This window comes from Phaenicophaeus curvirostris, chromosome 4 (genome assembly GCF_032191515.1).
Source record: "Phaenicophaeus curvirostris isolate KB17595 chromosome 4, BPBGC_Pcur_1.0, whole genome shotgun sequence".
Classification (NCBI taxonomy): domain Eukaryota; kingdom Metazoa; phylum Chordata; class Aves; order Cuculiformes; family Cuculidae; genus Phaenicophaeus; species Phaenicophaeus curvirostris.
The window spans coordinates 19,743,045-19,765,914 of NC_091395.1; the positions used below are offsets into that span (position 1 = coordinate 19,743,045).

The 22,870-nt window shown below is 42.7% G+C and overlaps 1 protein-coding gene across 23 annotated transcripts in view; it reads left to right on the forward strand.

Moving 5' to 3' along the window:
- Nucleotides 1-22,870, forward strand: part of ADGRL3 (adhesion G protein-coupled receptor L3) — a 431,999-nt gene that overhangs the window by 296,507 nt on the left and 112,622 nt on the right. For all 23 annotated transcript variants that reach the window (XM_069855440.1, XM_069855444.1, XM_069855420.1 and 20 more), the window contains one exon: nucleotides 20,467-20,772. In XM_069855440.1, the coding sequence (XP_069711541.1) occupies nucleotides 20,467-20,772 (306 nt within the window). The remainder of the gene's footprint in view (nucleotides 1-20,466; nucleotides 20,773-22,870) is intronic.

Genomic DNA, 22,870 nt, shown 5'->3' on the forward strand with positions numbered 1-22,870 from the left:
TTGGCTGATGTGATTGGTAAGCCACTCTTCATGATATTTGAAAAGTGATGGCAATCAGGGGAAGTCCCTGGTGACTGAAGAAGAGCAACATTGTGCCCATTTTCAGGGCAGGTAGAAGGATGACCCTGGGAACTACCAACTTGTCAGCCTCACCTCTCTGCCTGGGAAGATCATGGAACAGATCCTCCTAGAAGCTATGCTAAATGCTCCTAGGATTTAGGAGGACAGGGAGATGATTTGAGACAGCCAGCATGGCTTCACCAAGTCTTGCCTTACCAATCTAGTGGCTTTCTATGATGGGGTGACCGCATCAGTGGACATGGGAAAAGCAATGGATCTGGACTTCTGTAAAGCCAGGCCCGCCCCCAAATCTTCCCTCTGAATTGGAGAGCTATGGATCTGATGGATTGTTTGATGGATAAGAAATTGGTTGGATGGTGTTGTCCAGAGAGTAGTGGTTAATAGCTTAATGTCCAGGTGGAGATCCACAACAAGTGGTATCCCTCAGGGGTCTGTACAGAGACCAGTGCTAATATGTTCATCAATGATACAGACAGCAAGATTGAGTGCACCCTCAGGAGGTTTGCAGATGACACCAAACTGAGTGTTGCAGTTGTTACACCAGAAGGATAGGATGTCATCCAGAGGGACCTGGACAAGCTGGAGTGGTGGGCCTGTGTGAACCTCATAAGATTCACCAAGGTCAAGTGCAAGGTCATTGAGGCTCTGGAGGGTGTCCAGAGAAGAGTGACAAAGCTGGAAAACAAGTGTTATGAGAAGCGGCTGAGGGAACTGGGGTTGTTTAGCCTGGAGAAGAGGAGACTGAGGGGAGACCTTATTGGTCTCTACAACCAGCTGAAAGGAGGTTGTAGAGAGGAGGGAGCTGTCCTCTTCTCCCAAGTGGCAGGGGACAGAACGAGAGGGAATGGCCTCAAGCAGTGCCAGGGGAGGTTCAGGCTTGACATCAGAAAAAAAAATTTCATAGAAGGGGTCATTGGGCACTGGAACAGGCTGCCCAGGGAGGTGGTTGAGTCACCATCCCTGGAGGTATTAAAAAGATGGGTGAATGAGGTGCTGAGGGGCATGATTTAGTGGTTGATAGGAATAATTGGACTCGATCCTGTGGGTCCTTTCCAACCTAGTGATTCTGACCTACGCCTGGGTTCGGACAATCCACAGTTTCTTTACAGGACGGGGGATGATGTGATTGAGAACAGCCCTGTGGAGGAAGACTTGAGGTTGCTGATTAATGAAAAATCAACATGAGCCAGTAATGTGTGTTAACAGCCCAGAAAGCCAACTGTATCCTGGGCTGCATCAAAAGAAGAGTTTAGAGCAGATCAAGGGAGGTGATTCTACCCCTCTGTTCCTCTCTTGTGAGACCTCATCTGGAGTATTGTGTCCAGTTCTGGAATCCTCAGCATAAGAAGGATATGGAACTGTTGGAACGGATCCAGAGGAGGGCTACAAAGATGCTCAGGAGGCTGGAACACGTCTCATATGAGGACAGGCTGAGAGAGTTGGGGTTGTCCAGCTTGGAGATGAGACAATGCTGCGGACACCTTGTAGCAGCAGGGACTTTTTACTATGGCATGTAGTGATAGGATGAAGGGGAATGGCTTTAAATTGGAGGGGGGAAAATTTAGATTAGAAATAGGAAGAAATTCTTCACAATGAGGGTGGTGAAGCACTGGCCCAGGTTGCGCAGGGAAGCTGTGGATGCCCCCTGGAGGTGTTTCAGGCCAGGTTGGAAAGAGCCTGGTCTGGTAGGGGGTGTCCCTGCCCATGGCAGGGGCATTGGAACTGAATGATCTTTAAGGTCCCTTCCAACCCAAACCATTCTATAATTCTATGATTTCTGTTATATATTTCCTTCTCATTGCTCTCTGTCTCTGGTGTTGTAACCTTCAGCACTGCTTAGCTTTTTGTCACCAAGATTTGCTCCTGTTGCAAGGAAAGGACAAACACTAGTAGCTAATATGGTCCAAGAAATCCCCATCCATTCCCAAGCATATAAAAAAAAGCACTAAGCCACTTAGCACTGTATCGAAGTGTCACTATGTAGCCTTATGGTAGCTATGACAGCTCTAGTACAGTGAGACTGCAGAGGGAGAAGATGCCTCCTTTAGACAAAGAGGAGCTGAATTAAAATTTAGAAAGATAACTAATTTTCAAACAAATGTTTAGTCTGTTTGAAAAGAAATATAACAGTTCAGCATTTAGTATCTGTCATGTTTTAGTGCATGCGAGTATCTTGGCAGTGGTTTTGGCAGGAGCTTGTATGGAAAAAATAAATCTCACCTTAAGCCTTTTTCAACTGAAACAGTGTTTGGTAGAGATTGTGTGAAAGATATAGTCTGATTCACCCCTTTTTGGGACAGAGCTGATGAACACAGATATAAAGCAGGACCTGCCTTGTGCTATTGCAGCATTTGATCCCTTATATGTGATTTCATTTGTTCTCTAGTGTATAGTAAAATTCACTTCGTATGCTCTCATCCTCTGTAATGTGACCTGGGGTCAGCAGATCTCTGTCGCTAGGTAGACGCTGCCTGGGAGAGGTGCTGGATCCTAATGTTAATCCTGCCTCATCTTTTGGTGCTGATCTGGCTTTTTTTCACCTCCTGGGGAGCATGTGAACAAATGAGAGTTTCCAGTTTGGGGTCTGTGGCTGGGAAATGAGTTCAGCCCATGCTAGACTCTTAAGTGTTGGTTTAAATAGCCTTAAGTCTAGGCTTAAAAGTTGTACTGAACTGGGGACTATCCTGCCTTGCTCGACAGTACCAGGTTAGCAAGTTTAGTGTGTAGTAGTCTGTTTCCTTAAGTCATGTCTTGTGTTATACCTATAATTCATACAGTTTTTAATAGAATAAAAGACAAATCAAAATACTTGAAAATTTATCAGGCCCTTTCAATTCCAGGTGCAAAATCCATCAGTACTCCATTTCACATAGTATTTTCTGAAGATTCGTAGAGTATATTGTGCAAAATATTTCAGAAATACACAGATAAAAATTCTATTTCCAGCAGTGAAACTTGTTCAAAATCTAATAAGAACCAAGATATTTTTTTCCGAGCACCAAAGGCAATCTATCTGGAACTTGAGCAGTGACGTGGGAGGCAGAAGGTACATGTAGGTTGGCACAGGGTCTTAGCTAGCGAGTGGGTAGAAAGAGCACAGGCTCTCTTCACGTTTTTCAGAGTACATCTGAAGCAGATGTTCTTTAGTCCTCAGGCACTGCACTAACCACAAGCACTAATCTTATCTGACTGTTAAAAAGGCTGGACTTGCTTCTAATTCTGTCCAGCAAATGCAGAGATGTGTAAGGATGTAGCAAACCATGGGTGGGATTTCAGCCATCTTGAGCGATTTAAAGTGTGATGGGCTAAACCATCCATTGGGTCCCTGATCATGTGAAAGGAGAGGGGCGCCTCCAGATTGAGATTTAGAAAAGCACATGCCAAAATTAAGCATTCGTGTAGATGATTAAAGAGGAGGTTTGTGGTTTACTTGTAATTTAAATTACAGATATTTGAGGTATCATCTAAATAGAGCAATGCGCTTAGGATTTGCCAGTTAACTTGAGTGAAATGGGGCCTTATTCTTTTAGTGTTTTCATAGATCTGGTCTCACATGTGCAACTTCATTAGATTGGACTTCCAAGCCAGTACTGAGGAAGATGAAACTCAGAAGGAAAGTAACGCTGAAACCCCCCAATAACCCAATAATCAAAAGAGCAGTGCTTTTTTTAAGCCAGTGGGAGATACTGCTTTCTGAGTACTTTTAAAAACCAGGCCACTTGTTCAGAAACTAACATTGGGATCCTGTTTATGAAAGTCTTGACATAAATGTCTTATCCATTATGTTTACATTTTCTTTCCTGTGGGAAAATGGAAAAGTGCAAAAATTAAGGGAAAGGGAAGCTCGTAAAGTCCTTCTTGATCCACTCAAAAGGGCAAAGGCTTCACAGGTCTCTATCACTCCTGCCAGGCACAGGCCATTCCTCTTGCATCCTCCCTTGCCATTTTGCCCTCAGTGCGACAGTGGTTTTCTAAATGTTCAGTTTCCAAAGAATTTTCTTTATTTGGTTAGGAATATAACATTTTGAAGGAACTAATTTCAAACAATAAAAGAGTCTAAACTTGTGCCTACTTGATGAGCTCCTTCACTGGCCCATGGAGCAGGAGCTCCCCAAGGAACACGTATTTAGCTCCTTCCCTTTCTTGGCACATCTCTATTACAGCTTGTTGGCATTCTCAGGACGGCATTTGGGTAGCTATCCCGCTTTTCAGGGGCTGAAGTATTTTTCTAGCTCTCTGGTGCTCTTTTTATCCTTGGTCAACCAGCCTGGGAATAAAATGGGGCTATCTCCACCTGAGAGCTCTTGGAGGATGCTGTAATATCTCAGCTGTGAAATGTCATTTTCTTCCCCAACACCTTATGCTACCTCCAACATCACAGGACTAGAGTAAATATCCATCTGGTCTTCCTGCAACCTAAAGCTTCTCCACATGAATGCAACAAGACAAATGCTTATCTGTCTCCCAGTGACTGCCCAAATGATGGGCTGTGTTCACAACATCATTACCTATCATCATTCATGCCATTGTCACATGCCAGCTGTGTGTCTGCTGCAGCTTACCTAACCTTGGCCACCAAGGTTGGCATGGACTGAATACATATTTCACAGAGAAAACTGAGGATGCCCTGCAACATGGAAGGTTTAAACAGGGCTTTGGTGTGCTCCCACCTTGCTGTGCGGCAGGGAAAGACAGGCAGCATGGGAAATTTTGCTGACACAGCTGTTATATTGTCAGGAATCAGTTGGAAAGTTTTGTTCAACAAAACGTATTACAGCCTGTGAAGGATGCCCATGGCTTCAAGTTGGGTTATTAGACTGTCATAATTTCCCTTTTTTGCTAGTATGCTTGGATATTGTTGTCAAAACCAGGTCTTTGCCTATAGTTCTGATAGAACACAAAGAAGATCAAGTCACAAACATTTTTTTTTGGTATTATTTTCGGTTTCACTTGTCTTTTTTTTAAAAAGTAACCAATTATATTGAGGCAAGTGTTTAAAGAGCAAATCTATCACATCCTTTTTCATGTGCTGTTTGATTAGGTGCAGTTAATAATTGTAATTTGTTTTGTGGAAGAACAGTATATACAAACATACACATAAACATGGCTAGTTCATTTAGGAGTTCTGGAGATTGGGAAATGAATGTTGTTTCCACCTTGCAATCAGTCTTTAGTGCTATCCCACTGGTTATGGCTCTCCAGAGCTGGAGGAAGTGGTAGTTCAGCAAATATTACACCTAGGATGTAGCATATCAGCCTGAAAGAAGGTTTTTTTTTTTCCTCCCCTCCCTACACTCTGCTGCACTGGGTTATGCAGAAGGAAAGATATTGGTAAATGATAGGAAATGCTTGAGACATTATGAGCATAATTTGCGCTCAGTGTTCAGATGGGTTTCCATCAGTCCCTACCTGGAATATGAAAAAAATTGTCAAGAGAATTTGAGATGTGTGATGGGGTTCTGCTGCCCTAGAGGTGCCCCTCCTGCACAGATGCACCTAAGAAAAACAATTTATGAAACTATGAGGCTTTAACAGAGCAGGCGAGCCTCAGCGTTCCTGGGAGTGTCTGCAAACAGACAAGGGGCGGAACCTACCTAAAACAGAAAATACCACTGAAGCTAATTCAGGGCTTTGTTGGGCTGCCCCAGCTTCCAGGGGTGTCCTGCAGCTGTGGAAATGAGTTGGTGGGTGAGTGACAATGGCAGTGAACTCCTGCCACAGTGAAGCCATGGAGCTGCTGCAGATCTGGTCCATCAGTGTCATGTTCTGTCAGCATGGTCACTGCAAGGTTAGCAGGGAGTGATTTCCTACTTCTCTCAGGTCTAATTTTTCCTCTGATAGGATAAGCCTAAATGGTAATAGCTTGCATCTCCAAGGTACTCTTCATCCTGAGGTCATCCTTAAAATAAATTATAAATGACAGCTGAAGGCACCACCCCATTCCATAAGTTGTGGCCACTGGACTTGGGGGGTGGGGGTGGGGGGAGGAGGGGAGGGTCAGATACCAAGTAAAGGAGGTATCCAAAATTGTTGGCATTGGGATTATCCTTTGTTTTGGAGTTAAGGAAACAGACAGCTGAGAGGCAGGGATGAGGCTGAGGAAAGGGGGTAAGTTTTGGAACTGCCTCAGGATGAAGAAAAAACCTAAAAATAGTGATTTGAGGTCTGCTTTAGTGGAGGTGAGCCAGCACTGTGCCAGAGTGCTGTAATGGAGGTTCCACATGAGTGAGATTTTATTCAACATACAAGGAGAGAAATCTCAGTAAGAGGGAGACTGGGGGATTTCTGACTGTTAGGCTGAAATTTCAGCAGGGATACTGTCAGCTGGAAGGGCTCAGTCTCACTGGCACAATGTTTCTGTTGGCTGATTAAGGCAATCTAACATCACATTTCCCACTTGCAGGATCCCTGCAGAGGAGTTGTCTCTGAAGGAAAAATGATCAGTGAGACTCCTTAGCTCATACTGCTTTCATCCAGCTGGGCTGGGCTTTAAGATTTTTGTACTATCAAAAAGGAAAAAGCAACCTAGAAGGGCCTAATTTAATATTAATTGTAGCAGGAAAGAATTGTTAAGCCAGGCTGGTCTTTGTGATTTTAGACCCTTTGCATCCTCTTTCCCTTGTTCCCCAGCTCTGTCCCATCTCATTCAACATCCTCTCAGGCTGGCTTAGGTCACTTCTGCCATGATTTTTTTTAATTTTTTTTTCATTTAGGCAAACACCACAAGTGTGGACTTGCCTCAGCTTGACAGAAAGGGACACATAATTTTCTCTTATGTTATTATCAGAGTCCTGCATGCTTCAGCTGGCAAACGGATTGTCAAACATCCTTGAACAGTATTTGTTCAGAGTGCAAGAGAGAAAAGAAATCTAATATCTGCTTTTAGATTCAGTTTCTTCCTTATGTGTTCTAAGTGTACACACTTAGAATTTCCTTTCTATCAGACCGTGTTCAGCCTAAGTTGCTTAATGACATTTGTTGTCTAGTGATTGCTTGTTCATGTTTAAAAGTTGCCTGGATCGAGAGCTGATTCTTCTCCATATCTCCACCCATTTTCTTCAGCGCTGGTGAGTGGCAGTGAAAAGTAGCTTGTCTTCGGGACAAATATTCCCACCCCAACCTGAAATAGCAGCTGCCAGTGGGCTGAAAGCTCTATGAGGCAAATAAGTTTAGGGTCAGCATGCCCTGATAGATATTGGTGTCTTGTATGCTGCTCTTAGTTCTTGAGTCTCGTCAGTATGGGACACATGTTGCTATTATGAAATCTCAGCCAGGAAGTATAATTTGCACCACTGCCCTGGGAGCTGAAATGATGCATGTTGCTAGAATAAAGTTGCATCTCCCTGAGTTACAATCCATTGCCTTATTGGAGTCTGTTTGACCAGGCATCTTGATCTCTATGAGATTTCTGTGCGGTCTGCTGTGAACAAGAGCTGCAGACAGCAATTGTTTAACTGAATTAGTGTCACTGTTTTAGCTCATATATGAAGTTTAATAAGGGAAAATAAGAGCTTAATTTGGAAAGGCATCTTGTAGGACAGGGGGACCGATCTTTAATGAGTGACTGCTGCCAAGAAGATTACGGAGTTGTATATTGCACTCAGAAATGTGCTGTGGACGTGCCAAGCTTGGCGCAGAACATGGCAAGAGTGGTCCATACAGTCTAATTCCTTTTCTGAGCTTCAGACTTTGCAGACAGAGATTCCTCGGAGAATAACCTGGATCAAGAGACAAGCTCATTCTTTTGCATTAGCCAGTAATTTCCTCTCACAATAACATAGGAGGTTAAAAGCCTTCCCTGTCCACTTCTTGTTTTACTGTAGTCTTTGGCATGTCTTAGCACCTCAAAGCAGTTTGTTGTGGACTGTGATGTCCACTGCCGGAGAAGAAGGAAATAAGGATATTGGGTTGCCTGGTTGGGGTGAAGTTTTCCTGCTTCTCCCTGCCAGTCTGCTCTTAGCATCCATATTGTAGTTCTGGATTTTCTGGTTATCCATTGGAAGGCCTAAGCCTTTCCCAGCGCCGGCTAAATACCTCAAGGAAAGATGAACAAATACTTGAGATGCTCGTAGTTTGTTTTGTGCCCCAGAGATTTGCTGTAATAGACACTGTGTTTTTCAGGTGACAAAGTTAGAAGTTGCTTGCTGTTGGGTCACCAATGATTTCCAGCTGAGTCCTGAGCATGGAAATGTTGATAGAGTGAAGGTGATGGCATTGCAGGAACCTGTAGGCTCCTGCTGTCATTAAAGTTGTTAGACACCTACAAAGAGCACCTTGGGTCTTGGGCAAATTGAACAGCTTTTGATGCTACCTTTTCCTGTCCACAGACTGGGCAACTCAGGTTCCTAAGTCAAATCTCACTCTTTTTCTCTCTCTTCAAGCATAGCCACATTTTTCTCTGCCTTGAAGCAACCTCCATGGCAGCTGAACAGAGTGGGCAAGCTGCTTACCACCGCAGTTCTTACACTTGTAATTTCACTTTTGCTGAGCAGCTCCGGGTTGGCATGCCAATGAACTCTGTGTCATTGAATAATGGTCAGTCATCTTCTAGCCTCTTAAAAAAAAAAAAAGTCTAATATTTACTTAAAGGTTTAAACATTTCTTGACTTGCTTAATGCTGACCATGGGAGTGTATCACAGGTAACCACCTTCCTCCCTCCCCATCTTTAGCCTGACCACCATGCTATTTTTTTCCTTCAATTCCAAATGACTTCAGTGTTATGCTCTATTTTCTTTTTTTTTAGTATTCCTGGCCTGACAGATTTCCACTCATTATAAATTACTCTGTCTGCTTCGGCTGCATGCTTTTTCTCATTTACATTTAAGATAATGGGAGAAGAGTTGCTTTTGATGATATAGGTGGGCTAGATTTTTGGTTAGCATTATTAAACAATGAGCATTCTGGCTGGGTAATGTAAATCATTAGGGATTTTGAGGTTTTTAGTACTGCAATGACTAGCAAAACTAATATACTTCTTCCCTGCAAATCAAGGAAACTTCTTGATGCATACATAGAGTGAGAAAGGCTCAAGGCTAATAACATTACAGGTCTCAACACATTTACTATATGATCTGCTGTAAAATATTTACAAAACAAAAACATTTCAACATATCTGAAACTGAAAAGGGAGAAAATTAATAACCACTGTAGGCTGGTGCATTTATTTTATGTTACCTTAGGGACCTGTAAAATTAAGTTTAGGCTGTGTGCTAGAAGCATACAGGAGCTCTTTAGCCCTATATTGTAGCAGTAGTTTTATCCTAAACTTAAAGTAATAACTCTAAGTATATAAAGGTCTCTGCTGTATTTCAGAATGAAATAGAAATTGCTTGGCTGGTTTTTTTGTTTTTTTCTCATGGTTTTCTTTTATGTTTTTAAATCTCGCAGTTGTATGAAGATACATTCGCATTTAGCTAAACAACAGGTATATTTTTCAAGATATGTGTACTGGACCAGGTCAGACTTTGTCTTGTCTTTCCTCTTTCTTTTTTCACATATTGAATATGTGTATCTTTTTTTTTCCTTATAAGAGATATGATTCTTCTGTTTGAAGTGTCAAATTTTTCTTTTCAATGATATTAGGTACTTAATTTTATGGCAAGGCCAGGAGATTGCACAGCTTAAACATCTCAAAAGGATACAATTTACCTTTTTCATTTCTTTGTCATCCTATCTGCTTTTCTTTACAAGTTTCCAGCTTCCCCAGATTCTGCTGGTGCTCATGGTTCTGCTAACACCTTTGATAGCAGCCCAAGTGGTTCAGGTGCAGTTTAGGCTTCCAGGCAGTGTACATTATGGAAAATCTCTATTCTGGCACAGGAGAACCTGGATGTTTTACTGTACATTTGGTACCTCTGGTTTGGACCAGTAATTCCCCTGGACATATAGACTTAAGAACCTGACTACATGCGGAACCACATGCCAAACCTGAGAAGGCAGGCATACAGCTTTGACCTGAAACATCTTACTTTTCAGCACTACTATTCATGTTCTTGTAGGTTTGGACTTTTTTTGTCTTTCTTTTCTGCGGGCCCAATTCAAAGTCCTTTAATGTATTAATATATTCCTCTGTTTCATAAGAAAAAAACATGCTTACATTGCAGTATGCTGGTCTGAACTAGCCATTAATAAGAATATTGTGAAAGCTGATAGATGCAAAGCTAGAAATCGGTGATCAAAGTTTTTCTGCCTTGTGCTTATTTATTGTCACCTTGTCAACAACCTCTCAGGTAAGAGTTTGAAACTATGTCTTGACCAAAGCTGACTACCTGAGAGTTGGTAGCCCTTAGTGGTGCAGAGCCAAAAAAACTAGGCTAAACCTCCTTTTCTGGTGTTTTGATGCTGTTCTTTGCTGCCTCTCAGCTTTCTCTCGTGACTTTTTAACTGAGCCATGGCAGTGCTTTTAGCCCTGGAGCCTTAAGGCTGGAGAGCTTTGGCACACCCTTGAGATGCTAAGGCATATGAATATATATTTAACATCACTATCAGCATCCCAGTGTTCTCTCTTAACAGAAAAATAGTCTCTGGGAAACAGGTGAGGGATGCTTGCATGCTAGGCTTGTTAGGACATCAACATGGACTTGATAGTGTATCAAGTTACCTGTGCCAAAGATATTAAATTCTAATATGAAAATGAAAAATCCTTGAAAGTGTTACCTAGTTCATTTCACCTTAAAATGCCTTGTTTATTGCACAGATTGTTCATTTAGTATAAATCTACTTTGCTGAAGCAGAAAGGCTTTTCATAATATTTATGGTTCTCTCATTGTTAAAGCCTACCACAAAACATAAGATATCTGTAAAACAAATTTAGATGCCAGTCCTGTAGTTAAGCATTGTTTAGGCAGATATGGATACGTGTATTAGAACTGAGCTTTATAACTTATTGACATTTCTTCCTAAGTAATAAAGAGTTTTGGAAAGAAGCTTAATAGCGTTTTATGGTTTGTCAGGGAAACTACTTTATTTCTGAAAGCAGCTGAATATTAATATACTTACAATGGAGTTTTGTCAGCTTCTTAGGACTGGCTTACATGAAAGATTTTTTTTTTTTTTCCTGTTCAGCACAAGCCTATTCCCTCCCTTCCTTCCATCTGTCACTCCAGGAGTAGGAAGCAAACTGCTGGCAAGCTTGGAAGGAGGGTTGAGCTAGTCCAAGCTCCAAAATGAGGTGTGAGCAAGAGACTGAGGCAATACTTGCCCTCTGATTTACAGGAGTGGTCTTGACGGCACACCCACACCAAGGTGTACTAAAGCATGCTCGAAGGATGAGAAAAGACATTCCCTCTTTCTGCTGGTTTCAATGCTCAGCTCTTCCCATAGTTCAAGCTGGTTTTCTTGTAGAAGCAAGAATAAATGGAATAAATAAATAACATACAGGTTAATGCAGTCAGACTGAGTGGAGCAAGTGCTCTGTAGAGAGAAATCAGTTTGGCAGCTTTAGAGAATTATTTGAATTTTTGAATCAGGCTTGAAATAACCAGTAGGTTATAGCAAGAGGAGAAAAGAAATGGGTTTGGTGAAAGACAAAAGGTGAGCCTTTGCTGGCAGGCTTATCATTCCTGCTGCTCTAGAGGATGCTGTAAGTACAGTATGGATGTAACATCAACTGTGCAGACAGCAGAACTTACTTTCAGGTTTCTGATTCATGTCTGGGAATGTAGTGTGACCTGCATGCTAATGAAGTCAATTCTAGCATGAGTTAGAGAAAAAAGGATATAAGCAACCCTAACTCCACCTTTGATATTTTGGGTTTTATTCCCTTTCCTGTTTTTGACCTTAGCTGACCAGCCCAACCATGGAGTATGTTTGCACTTAAAACACTGGTTATCCAGGCTGATCTGCAAGCCCAGCAATGGTACACAAAACTGAGAGGGACCTCAAATACCAAGCCTTGGAGTAGCTATGGTCAAAGAATGGTGCATGTGGTATAAGGGGAGATGCATGGTAAACCCCAGAAGCAGCCTTTGTAGTATTAATCTGCCAAATCAGACAAGAGAAAGCCTGATGGCTTTCTGCCCTCCTCTCCCCCTGCACTTCTTGCACACTCATGTGCTGCAGGGCCAGGGAGCTGATTTCTTGTAGCTCCAGTGGGTTATCTCCTTGGGTTTGGTTGTACTATGGCCTCTTCCTCAAGATAACAGCATAACACAATCTGGTTTTAAATATTAATACGAAAATCACAGGAGTGTAGCTTGGAAGCACCAGATCACTAAGAATTGAAAAGTCTAATCTGTCCTTTTGAAAGCTGTCCAATTTCTTTTTTATTTACAGCATTTGAATCATTTCACAAATTGGAAAGCAACCATCCAGCCATTTCACAGGCAGATTGTTGTATGTTTAAAATTCCGAGGCATTTATGCGAATGCACTTGGCCATTTTGCTGACTAACATCTAGATTGGAGATGTCATAGGCACAGATGAACAGAGACTATTTGAAGATGATAGTTTTCTCTTATAAAAATTGTGTTTGTAGCTTGCAACTGAAGAAATGTTTTGGATAGTGGTATAATCTGACTGACTTTAGGCCTCGGAAGGAGTCATTGCGCTGATTGGATAGATCAGTAAATGCTAGGGTGTGAACAGTCATTTTGTGACTCTTGCACTTGGTTTCATTCATTTCAACTGCAGACATGGAGAACTGCTGGAGAAAGACTGGCTCCATCTGGTACTGCCTCTGCAGAGCGCATGCAGGTTATTCAATTAAAGATGCAGAAGTGCAGGCAAAAAGCAGGAAGCACACTTTAAATAAAGCTACATCTGTTGCCAAGCTGACGGGAAAAATTTCTTTTCCCTCTTAGCCAGCTACACATGTGCTTTTCTGCATAGAAATGAAAAGGTATGTTTCAGCTTGCATGGATAAAACATAGGGCTGGAGAACAGGCCTTATGAGGAGCGGCTGAGAGAGCTGGGGTTGTTTAGCCTGGAGAAGAGGAGGCTGAGGGGAGACCTCATTGCTCTCTACAACTACCTGAAAGGAGGTTGTAGAGAGGAGGGTGCTGGCCTCTTCTCCCAAGTGACAGGGGACAGGACAAGAGGGAATGGCCTCAAGCTCCGCCAGAGGAGGTTTAGGCTAGTCGTTAGGAAAAAATTCTTTACAGAAAGGGTCATTGGGCGCTGGAACAGGCTGCCCAGGGAGGTGGTTGAGTCACCTTCCCTGGAGGTGTTTAAGGCACGGGTGGACGAGGTGCTGAGGGATATGGTTTAGTGTTTGGTAGGAACGGTTGGACTCGGTGATCCGGTGGGTCTCTTCCAACCTGGTTATTCCGTGATTCTGTGATTCTGTGATATATGTGGTTTAATTAAGAAGGTTTGAAACCTCTACCAACCTGGAAATCTTAGCCTCTAGTAAATCTCTTGAAGCTGTAAGTGTAGTGCTCATGTCTGCACTCAAATGTGGTTGGAATGAAAAACTGACAGCACCTGTTATTGAAATCAAAAGTGATTTCTCTAACAATGGGACGCTGGGGAATTCCTACGGGGCTTCTCTTTAACAGAGTTTGAATGATTCAGGTTGGAAGACAGCACATAAGATCTGCACCACTGGCTCTGATGGATGTGAATCACACCAGGGGACAGAGATTGTTTAGGAGATTAGAAGTTCACTCCATACATTCACTAATAGTATGAAGTTGTTGTGCCCTTAAGAAGAAGTTGTATGCTTTTTGTGCATTTCTCCCCCACCCCCAGTCCCATATGTGAAATAACACGTGTATAAAAAAAAACCCTATTAGTCAGATTTTATATGTTCAAATCCAGAAATTCAAAACAAACACAACCACATCTGACAGTATTTTTAAGAACTAGAGCAATTTGAAGCTAGATTGTCCCAAACCAGCTCTTGAACTGAACTCTCAAATGTATTGGATTAGTCCATTTATAATAAATCGTGATCTACTGTCTATTAGATCACGTCATGTAATCTTTTCCTGTTTACCAGGCCTCCTGTGGGCATAGTGCATCTGCATTTCTAAAAGCATTGCAGCATGATGTTGAAAAAAATGCTCAATTTTTATGTCTTGCATAAAATGGTCTGGTTAAATTTCTGTATGAACATTCAGAATCGGTTACAAAGTCTAGAAAGTGCAATGTGGCATTAATGCATTCGTTGAATGTACACTGAAGGATATGAGAGGTTCATGAAGATGGATTTGTCTGCAGTCCTGGATAGGAACTGTCTTCTGACAGAAGAGGACCATAGTGAAGAGGATCGCTGATGCTTATATGCTGTACCATCTAATTTCCTGATATTGCTACATATGCCAATGTGTTGTAACCCCATGCCAATGACAGTTAAAACATTTTCTGATGCCTCTGAAGTTACACATTTCAAGTGGGATTCAGTAGTTTCTTGGAAAATAAAAAAGACCAGCTTCTTTTATTCAAATGACAACTAAATTGGGGACCTGACACTAAGAGCTGCTGGGAGCCAGAAAAAGTATTAAGTGCTCACACACACACAAAATAATAAATCCCACAAAAGCGTAAAATTTGATATTTCACTAAAAAACAGCCAGGCTGCTTTTCAAGTTCTTATTTTTTTCAGGCAAAAGCTGGAAGTTTGTAATAATGGCTAGAATACTTTTTTACTAAAGAACCTTTCCACAGCAGTCAGGCACGTGTAATGAACAGTTGATCTTTATCAGAAATATAATGTTTTGATTCAAAAGGGCTTTGGTAGACATATTTTTTTGTCTGTTGGAAATTGGTCCCATGTGGTGACTGCTTTGAATGTATTAATTGCCTTGCTGAGAGGTGGTGCAGAGAGAAAGGAAGAGTTGGGGCAGATTGGCTGGATTTGAACCTGTTGTGATGATTTTGCACAATTCAGCTCTCATTCTTCATTATTTAACATTAAATGCTCGAACTGAGATTCCAAGGGAAAAAAAGAAATAAAACAGTGAGTTAAGTATATCCAGTTTGAAATGCATTGAAACAGCTGAGTTTATGTCATCTTGGACCACAACTGTAGGTTTTCCCCTAGTACAGAGAACTCAACATCTGGCCCATATCCACTGCAGCATCTGCCCAGTCCCAGCACAATACTTGTAGTCACATGTGGGCAAAATAGCCTCAGGCACAAAAACTGATCTCCTCCTGGAAGAGGTAGAAAAAAAATCTACAAGGGATTTTTCCATATGGCAACAGTCCACAAGGGAATGGACCTTTCTTCTCTCAGTTGCATCCTCCTCCTCCTCTGCCGTTTCAGACATTAGTTAGGAGAAAGGAAAGAAGAGAGTTAGTCTCTGTTTATCATTCTTAATATGATTTTTTTGGCGCGCAGGACTAAATACAGTTGTGTTGTTGAAGACAAAAATCTGCCCTGGGGGCAGAAACACAGCCCTACCATGGACTGATCCAGATCACACTGGAGCAGGGTGAAGCTCCGTAACACCTGTAATACAAGTTGATCGTATGGAGCAATACAGCAGAAGTTGTTTTTAATAAAGAGGTGAAAATATTAACAGTTCAAATCCTTCTGAAAGCTTGTTTGGCTGTAAAACAAAGTAAGGTCAAGGGACCTGCACAAGACATCCAGTTTTTAGGAATAAATGTCAAAACGGGCATTGTCAGATCCCAATGGATGTGATCAACAAAATAGCAGGTATGTCTCCACTGACTAGTGAAAGGAAACACAAGCTTGTGATATTGTGGGGTTTTGGAGGATGCATATTCCAAACTCCAAATTATGAGCCCTTTCTATCAAGTAACCCAGGATAAAAACAGTTTTAAATAGTGGCAATGACAAGCCTTTGAACAAATTAAGCGGGAAATAGTTTTGTGCAGTAGCCTTTGGTCTAGTCTGTGTAGGACCAGGTGTCAAAAAATGTCCCCCCACAGCTGGGGACAATGATCCTACCAGGAGCCTCTGGCAGAAAGCACCAGGGGAAACGTGAGGTCATCTACTAGGGTATTGCGCTTGGGGATGTAAAGGATCCAAGGCCCAGTATATTCCAACTGAGAAAGAGATTTTGGCTGTATATAGAGGAGTTAGATCTGCTTTGAAAGTGGTTGGTACTGAAGCATAGCTTGTCTTAGCACACCAACTGCTGTTGCTGGGATCGACGGTCAAAAGAAAGGTCCCCTCTACACACCATGCAATGGATGCTATGTGGAGCAAGTGGGTTGCACTGGTCACACAGCTGGCTCGAATGGGAAACCCCAGTTGCCAAGGAATTTTGAAAGTGATCATGGACTAGCCAGAAGGCAAATGTCACCAGAGGAGGAGGTGATCTGTGCTAAAGAGGCCCCACTGTGTAATAAACCATCAGGAAATGGAAAGTGATATGCTGCTGGCAGATAACATCACACTCCCACAGTCCTGCCAAGGCAAGCACTAAGTGTTTATTATGGTGGAAGCAACCACCATATATCTAGAAACATACCCCACGGCCCATGCCACTGCTCAGAACAGTATCTCGGGCCTTGAAAAGTAAGTCCTGTGGTGATACAGCACAGAAAGAACTTAATCAGAAAATGGGACTCATTTCTGAAATAATCTCATAGACACCTGGTCCAAGAAACACTATATTGAGTAGTTATATCACATCCCCTATCACACACCAGCCTCCAGAAGAAGTGAACCAGAGCAATGGCTGGTGGGACCTTTTAAATCCTGGGATGCACATTTGGCAAAAGGCACCTGGTTACTTAACACTCGAGGATCTATCAATTGATCTGGTCTTGCCCAGTCAAAACTTCCGTATACTATTGAAGGACATAAAGTCCCTGTAATGCACATGAATCATAGAATCATTAGGTTGAAAAAGACCTTAGAGATCATCAACTCCCACTTTACCTGTCTACTACTAAATCATGTCCCCAGGCACCTCATCTACCCACTTTTTAAACACATAAAAATCATAGAATCATCAAGTTGGAAAAGACCTTAGAGAAGAATGTTTTAGAGAAAACAATCTGGGTTAGTCCTATCTCAGGCAAACCCATCGATGCAATGGCTTTGGCTCAAGAACCCGGGAGCACTTGGTGGCTGATGCGGAAGGATGGGGAAGTCCAATGTGCACTTAACGGGATTTGATTCTGAGTGAGAGTAGCCATTTAATTAAATTGATGTTAATTGATTAATAACCTGCCATTGTATGTCATCACCAATACAGCTGCCAAATGCCATATCAAGAGTATTAATGTAAGACTCACGCAAATTAATAAAGAGTGGACTTCAGTGAAACTGAGCAAAGTACAGTGGTGATGGAACCAGAACTAGCTTCAGCAACTGACACTCAGCAACTTCCCTGAAATTGACATCTTCACCCTACTGTCCATGGGCACAGGCCGTGCCAGATACACCACTGCAAGCTCTGGATGTGGCATGCAAGAATCCACCACCACACACAATCTCCCCTGCCCTGAAAGACTGTTACCACAGATGGAGCCCAAAGTCAAGGATTAAATGAACTCAACAGATGTTTTAGAAGGATGGCCCATAGACTGAGTGAATGATCTTTCTCTCTCTCTCTGTGTATACACGCACAGACACATGCATATCTGTCAAGTGGCTGGCCCCAACAGACCTGCTTGGTAGAATAGGAGTGGTAGGTTTCTTTTGAAAGTTTGTGCAGCAGCCACAGAAGTGATGACAGTGACTTCAAGGGCCTACTTAGAATTCCAGTTTTTACTCTGAGCTCAGTCAAAATTACAATGATTCACAGTAATGATCTTTTACTTTGAGCTCAGTCAAAATTATACTCAGAATTCCAATCTGTACTTTGAATGCAGTCAAAGTTACGTGTCTTTACTTTGAGCTCAGTCAAAGTAACAGTTTACAAGAACTTGGATGCAACCATATTCACGCAAGAGTGCTGAGAAAAAATATTGAGGTAGATTTAAGGAGAGAAAAAGTAGCAGGAAAGAGGAATATAACGTAAGAATAATCAACACCCCAATGAATGCACCAGAGGTTTTGTCAGGAAATGTGGTCCACAGGGCCTTTATTTACAGAGAAGCTCCATAACCTATTGACATATGAGGTGCGCAGAAGAAGGGTCTTGCTAGGCCTGCGCCATATCTCTGTGGAAAATTTCTTGAATTGTGGCATGTGCAGAGTTCTTTCAGGAAAGTCCTCGCACTGGGCTTGGGGACACCAGGGATGGCAGACCCTTGCCAGAATAGCCACTGCTTGAATCCTTTGGGTGTGCACGAGCTGTCAGGGGCACTGCTGTCCAAATCCCTCAGTGCTGGGTCCAGTGCAAACAGTCCAAACAAACCTAGAAGCCAACTGCAGGCCAGAGAGGACTGGGGGGGAAGAAGAGTCTAGCTCCTCCTACCTCACCTCCTTCTCCTCTGCTGCTGCAAAACTGTTTAAAACTCCAAGCACACACAGAGTTTTGCACCAAGATGGATATTTAATCCATGCAGACTAGTACAGATAAAGTTGATCTTTACAATACTAAAGACAGGAAAAGTTGTTGTAGTTAAATGTGAAGGGTAATATTTGGGAATGATGTAGATGGTGTAGACTAAGGGATGGATAATGTCCTGGGACATTGCTGGGATAGACTTAATTTTCACAAGAAGCTGGGAGGAGGCACAGCTGGGACAACTGACCCAAATGGCCAAAAGGATATTCAATACCAGGATGTCATGCTTAGTGTATTAAGGTATTGGGTTGGTGGCTCAGTTCGCAAATCCTAGATTAGGATTCTGCTGAGTTTTAAAATTTGAGGAGAGGCTGTTTTGGGCTTGAAGAAAAATTACCTAAAACCAGAACAAGTGTGTGCTTCAACTGCCATGATATTGATTACTCTGGGGCAAAAGAATTGCTCACAGCACTATGGACTTAAATTATTTAAATAACAAAAAAACCTTTCAGGATGGAAAATCTCCTGTTTTACACTAAGGATATGTAACTCTATGCTTGGAATAGATTGATGAATAGATTGACTTGAATGCACTCCAATGACAGCAATATCATTATACATTAATAAATAATATTGCATGGATAGTGAGTATGGTCTGCTTCACTGTATCTAGAAGAACGCACAGTCTCTGCTCTCAGGAGCTTGCAGGCCGAGTGTGCTTACACAGCTGGATAGTTAAGAGGCTGCATCTCAGGGCTACAGGGTGATCCTTGCACATCATTTTAATTTCTGGCTAGGCTAAAGTTCACACATGACTATCTTTAATGTAGAAACTCCAGTTCCTGTTGCTGGACATGGAGCAACTGTGACCCTCAAGGATTTTTGGATGCTGAAAGAGGTGGGTTTGTAGGGAGATATTGTGTCATGGGAATTACAGAGAATAGGATCAGACAGGAATCAGACAAGTCTATTTATGTGGCCTTCTTACCTGCTTTTCCTAGACAGTCCCAGGGTTTCCTCAGACAGGGATTGAAAGGGCAGTTGTGACCATCTGGCGTTTAACTGGAGTATAAGTGTTATCTTGAGAGAAGCAGGATGGTACTTGTCTTTAGGAGAGGTAAAGGAGGTGGGAGAAGCAGGCTTCTTCAGAAAATGCGTGCATCATGGCATGAGCGATGGAGGAGTAATTGGAGGCAGCCTGCCTCAGCTTTCCCACCTGAGATTTCAGGTCCATCAAGAAATCCACAGGAAGCTCCAATCTGTGTAAGCACCTTGGTCTAAAAAGGAGTCAAAATAAGGTGGGCATCCCTCAGTCTTCACCACATGCAGTACTTAGTGCAGCTGTTGCAGGATGTAGGATGGGTTAATGCATTTCTAAAGCAAGTTCCCTAACTCTTGCTGCTCAGCTGCTCACTGCAGGTTTTAAATTAAATATCCTGTTGAAAATCAAACTCTCAAGTATTTGGCTGGGCTAACATGCACCTTTCATCTGCCATGTGGCCTGCAGATCGAGGGACCAAGCACTGCTGTTGGGTTGAAGCAACAAGGCATGAACCTGGGAGAAAGTGAACGGCTTGCTCTGGAGAACAGCCTTGCATTCATCCCTCCATGCACGGCTGTTGAGGGGATGGATCTGGGGAGGGGGGAGGGCATGTTATTATACAATGGAAGATGTTTTTTCTGTTCAAATCAGCTCTGTCTTCAGCAACAATAAAAAATTTAAAACATTTCTGTGCTAGGTGTTCCCTAAAAGATGGAAAATAAGATTCTTACATTAAAATGCCAGGAAGAAAAATGGTGAGGACATAAAGTAATGCTTTATTTTCATCAGGTGCTAGTGGTTTTGTAAAACCGGTTGTGCTCCAGGAGTCAATACCCCTCTGTGTGCTTCTCTCACTGTGTGCTTTAACTTCTGTTTGAAAGGTGGCTGTGCAGCAAGCCTTGCGCTAGCTGTAGCTCCAACTACACCTCACAGGCCATCGCAGGTGGCAGAAGGGCCATCCTTGGGACCTACGCTTGAGTCCTTTTTTCCCTTCTTCTCTTTAATCATCTCTGCCTTTGTTTCAGGAGTTTCAACATCAGGGACTCTGGGCCTAGGGAGCACCACTGCCAGCACCACACCACGAGTTGCCACCAGCAGCACTGGCCGTCCCACCACCACCTCGGCCTCAAGCAGGAGGAACAAGAGCACCAGCACACCATCGCCCATGGCTGATGTCCCCGATGAAATGACTACACACCTCCCATCTGCCTCCTCCCAGCTGCCACCAGCTGGTGCTGAGAGCTGTGACCCCATGGAAGCCCGTGACATTATGTGGTCTAGGACTCGGCAGGGACAGATGGCAAAGCAGCCATGTCCCATAGGCTCGATAGGTGAGTCGAGTGGCAGGAGAACACAATGAGTCATCTGTGTTTGCCCACTGGACACTGTGAGTGTGCAACCAGGTTGTCCACATGCCCCTGTGGGACACGTGCTTTCATCAGTGGACAATGCTGGTGTCTTCTGTCAGGCCTACATTGCCTTGGTGAGGTAAGGCAAGCAGCTGGCTAGGATGAAAGCCTCAATATGCTGAGCACATTGGACAGGATTTTGGGAACCCCAGGCTCTGGCCAAAAGAGTACAGGCTAACAACCTTGTGCTTGATGTGCTCTCTAAGACCCTCTGCTTCCAGAAGTTACGTATGATGTGCCTGTCACCCCTGGTTTTGCCTGTATTTGTAGCCCCTGGGCTCATTGACTGATGTGCTGATGATGGCTGATGCTTTGCTTATTTGAGGGTGGGGGCAGCAGGGAAATAAAATCTTATATTTTGAAGCTCTGTGCTGCACTGTTTGCATTTCAAAGGCCGTGGCCAGGATTTCAGAACACAGGTATTCCCAGATTGCACTCCTGAACCAGCATGAGTGACTTTTCAAACTCCAGTCAGCATCCAGTGTGATCAGCAGGGAGAGCGGGATGGGAAACAAGCTAAATCTTCAAAATGGTATATTGTTTATTGAACTGTACCCCTTTTCTTCTACTCTTCTTCCCAATTGTTTTTATCCAAAAGGAGGTTTTGGAAACTTTCTGTTCAAATTAAAACACAGTGGAATGAAGAATGAGTTTTGTCCTATGGTTCAGTTTGCTGTATTTTATCAAGTACGGTTTTCCAGGAGTATTTATTTTTCAAGCTAGCCTTGATGTCCAACCCCAAGAACTCACTTGCCAAAAATAAAGCAGAAGGTGGAAGAATCCCTGAAAATAAGAGCTGGAGGGATTTGGCTTGCAGAGGAGACTCTCTGAATTCTCCTTTCTGTTGCCCTGGACAGCCATTCACACATGTGTTTAGGAACACTGACTCTCTCTCGAATCTGGTGAGGTCAGACTGATAAAATATGTTAAAGTATGAGGGACATGGAAAGACATCATTGGTGAGAATAGGTAAAAAACATTTTTGCTGTCTTTCCCAGCCCTACTTGGTAAAATTGTTGCAAAAAGTATTAGGTGGTTCCCAGAGAGGGGGAAGGATAGGCTGAACTGAAGCTGTGAAAAAGGAAAGAAAATATAGGAAATAAAAAATAAAAACGGAAAATGAAGTCTGGATGCAGGAACCCACTTTCTAAGCACAAGAGTTAAGAACTGAATGTAAATACCTAAGTGGGGGGGGGAAACTTCAAGTTGTTGATAGGGAATGGCAATAAGACTTTCCCATCTATAATTTCAGTGGTTCATGCAACTTGTTAAAAGCTGTTGTACATTTGCAATGGGCCTTTTCCAACTTCCTTTGAAGGCATGAACAAATTCTCACTGCCTTTAATAGGCACTACCATCAAACCTAGCCTGTAGTTCACTCCTCTGCTGAAAAGTTTGGCTCCACAGAGCAGAACATTTTATAGGAAGCAGTCTTTAATTCAGGTATACTGACTTCCCTGCTTATTTAGAGATCTTTGACTGCATAGTTTCGGATGTGTTTCTCTTTGTATGGAAGGGTCTGAGGCATTTTACTGTCTTTTGCAGCAAGGATCTGGGCTGCCCTTGCCAAACAAAACTCTGCTGTAAAGTCTCTCTCGATGGTTATGGGCAGACAATGAAGCCCAGCAATACATCTTGTTGTTCATAGTGTTTAAACATTTGTGTGTTTCCTCCCAAATGGTTTCATGTTGATTCAGAACAGTCAAATCTTTGTAAAGCAGCAATGTAGTCAAGTTGCCGGGTCTGATCCCAGGTCACTAGCAGTGGGACAGAGCAGTCGAGGTGCTGGCTCAGCATTTGAGATCCAGCTTTGATTTATTAGTCCCTGGCAGCTTTCCTGCTTGGTCTAAGGTAAAGCATTCTGTCCATAGTCTCTGTTTGGTGAAATTGAGATAATATCCCTGCACTACTTCATAGATCTCTTATGTCTTAAGTCCCCTAAGTACTAAGATGATGGGAAACTAGGACACTGAGATGGCTCAGAAGTGTCCTACTGACATCTTGAGCACTAATAAGCTCC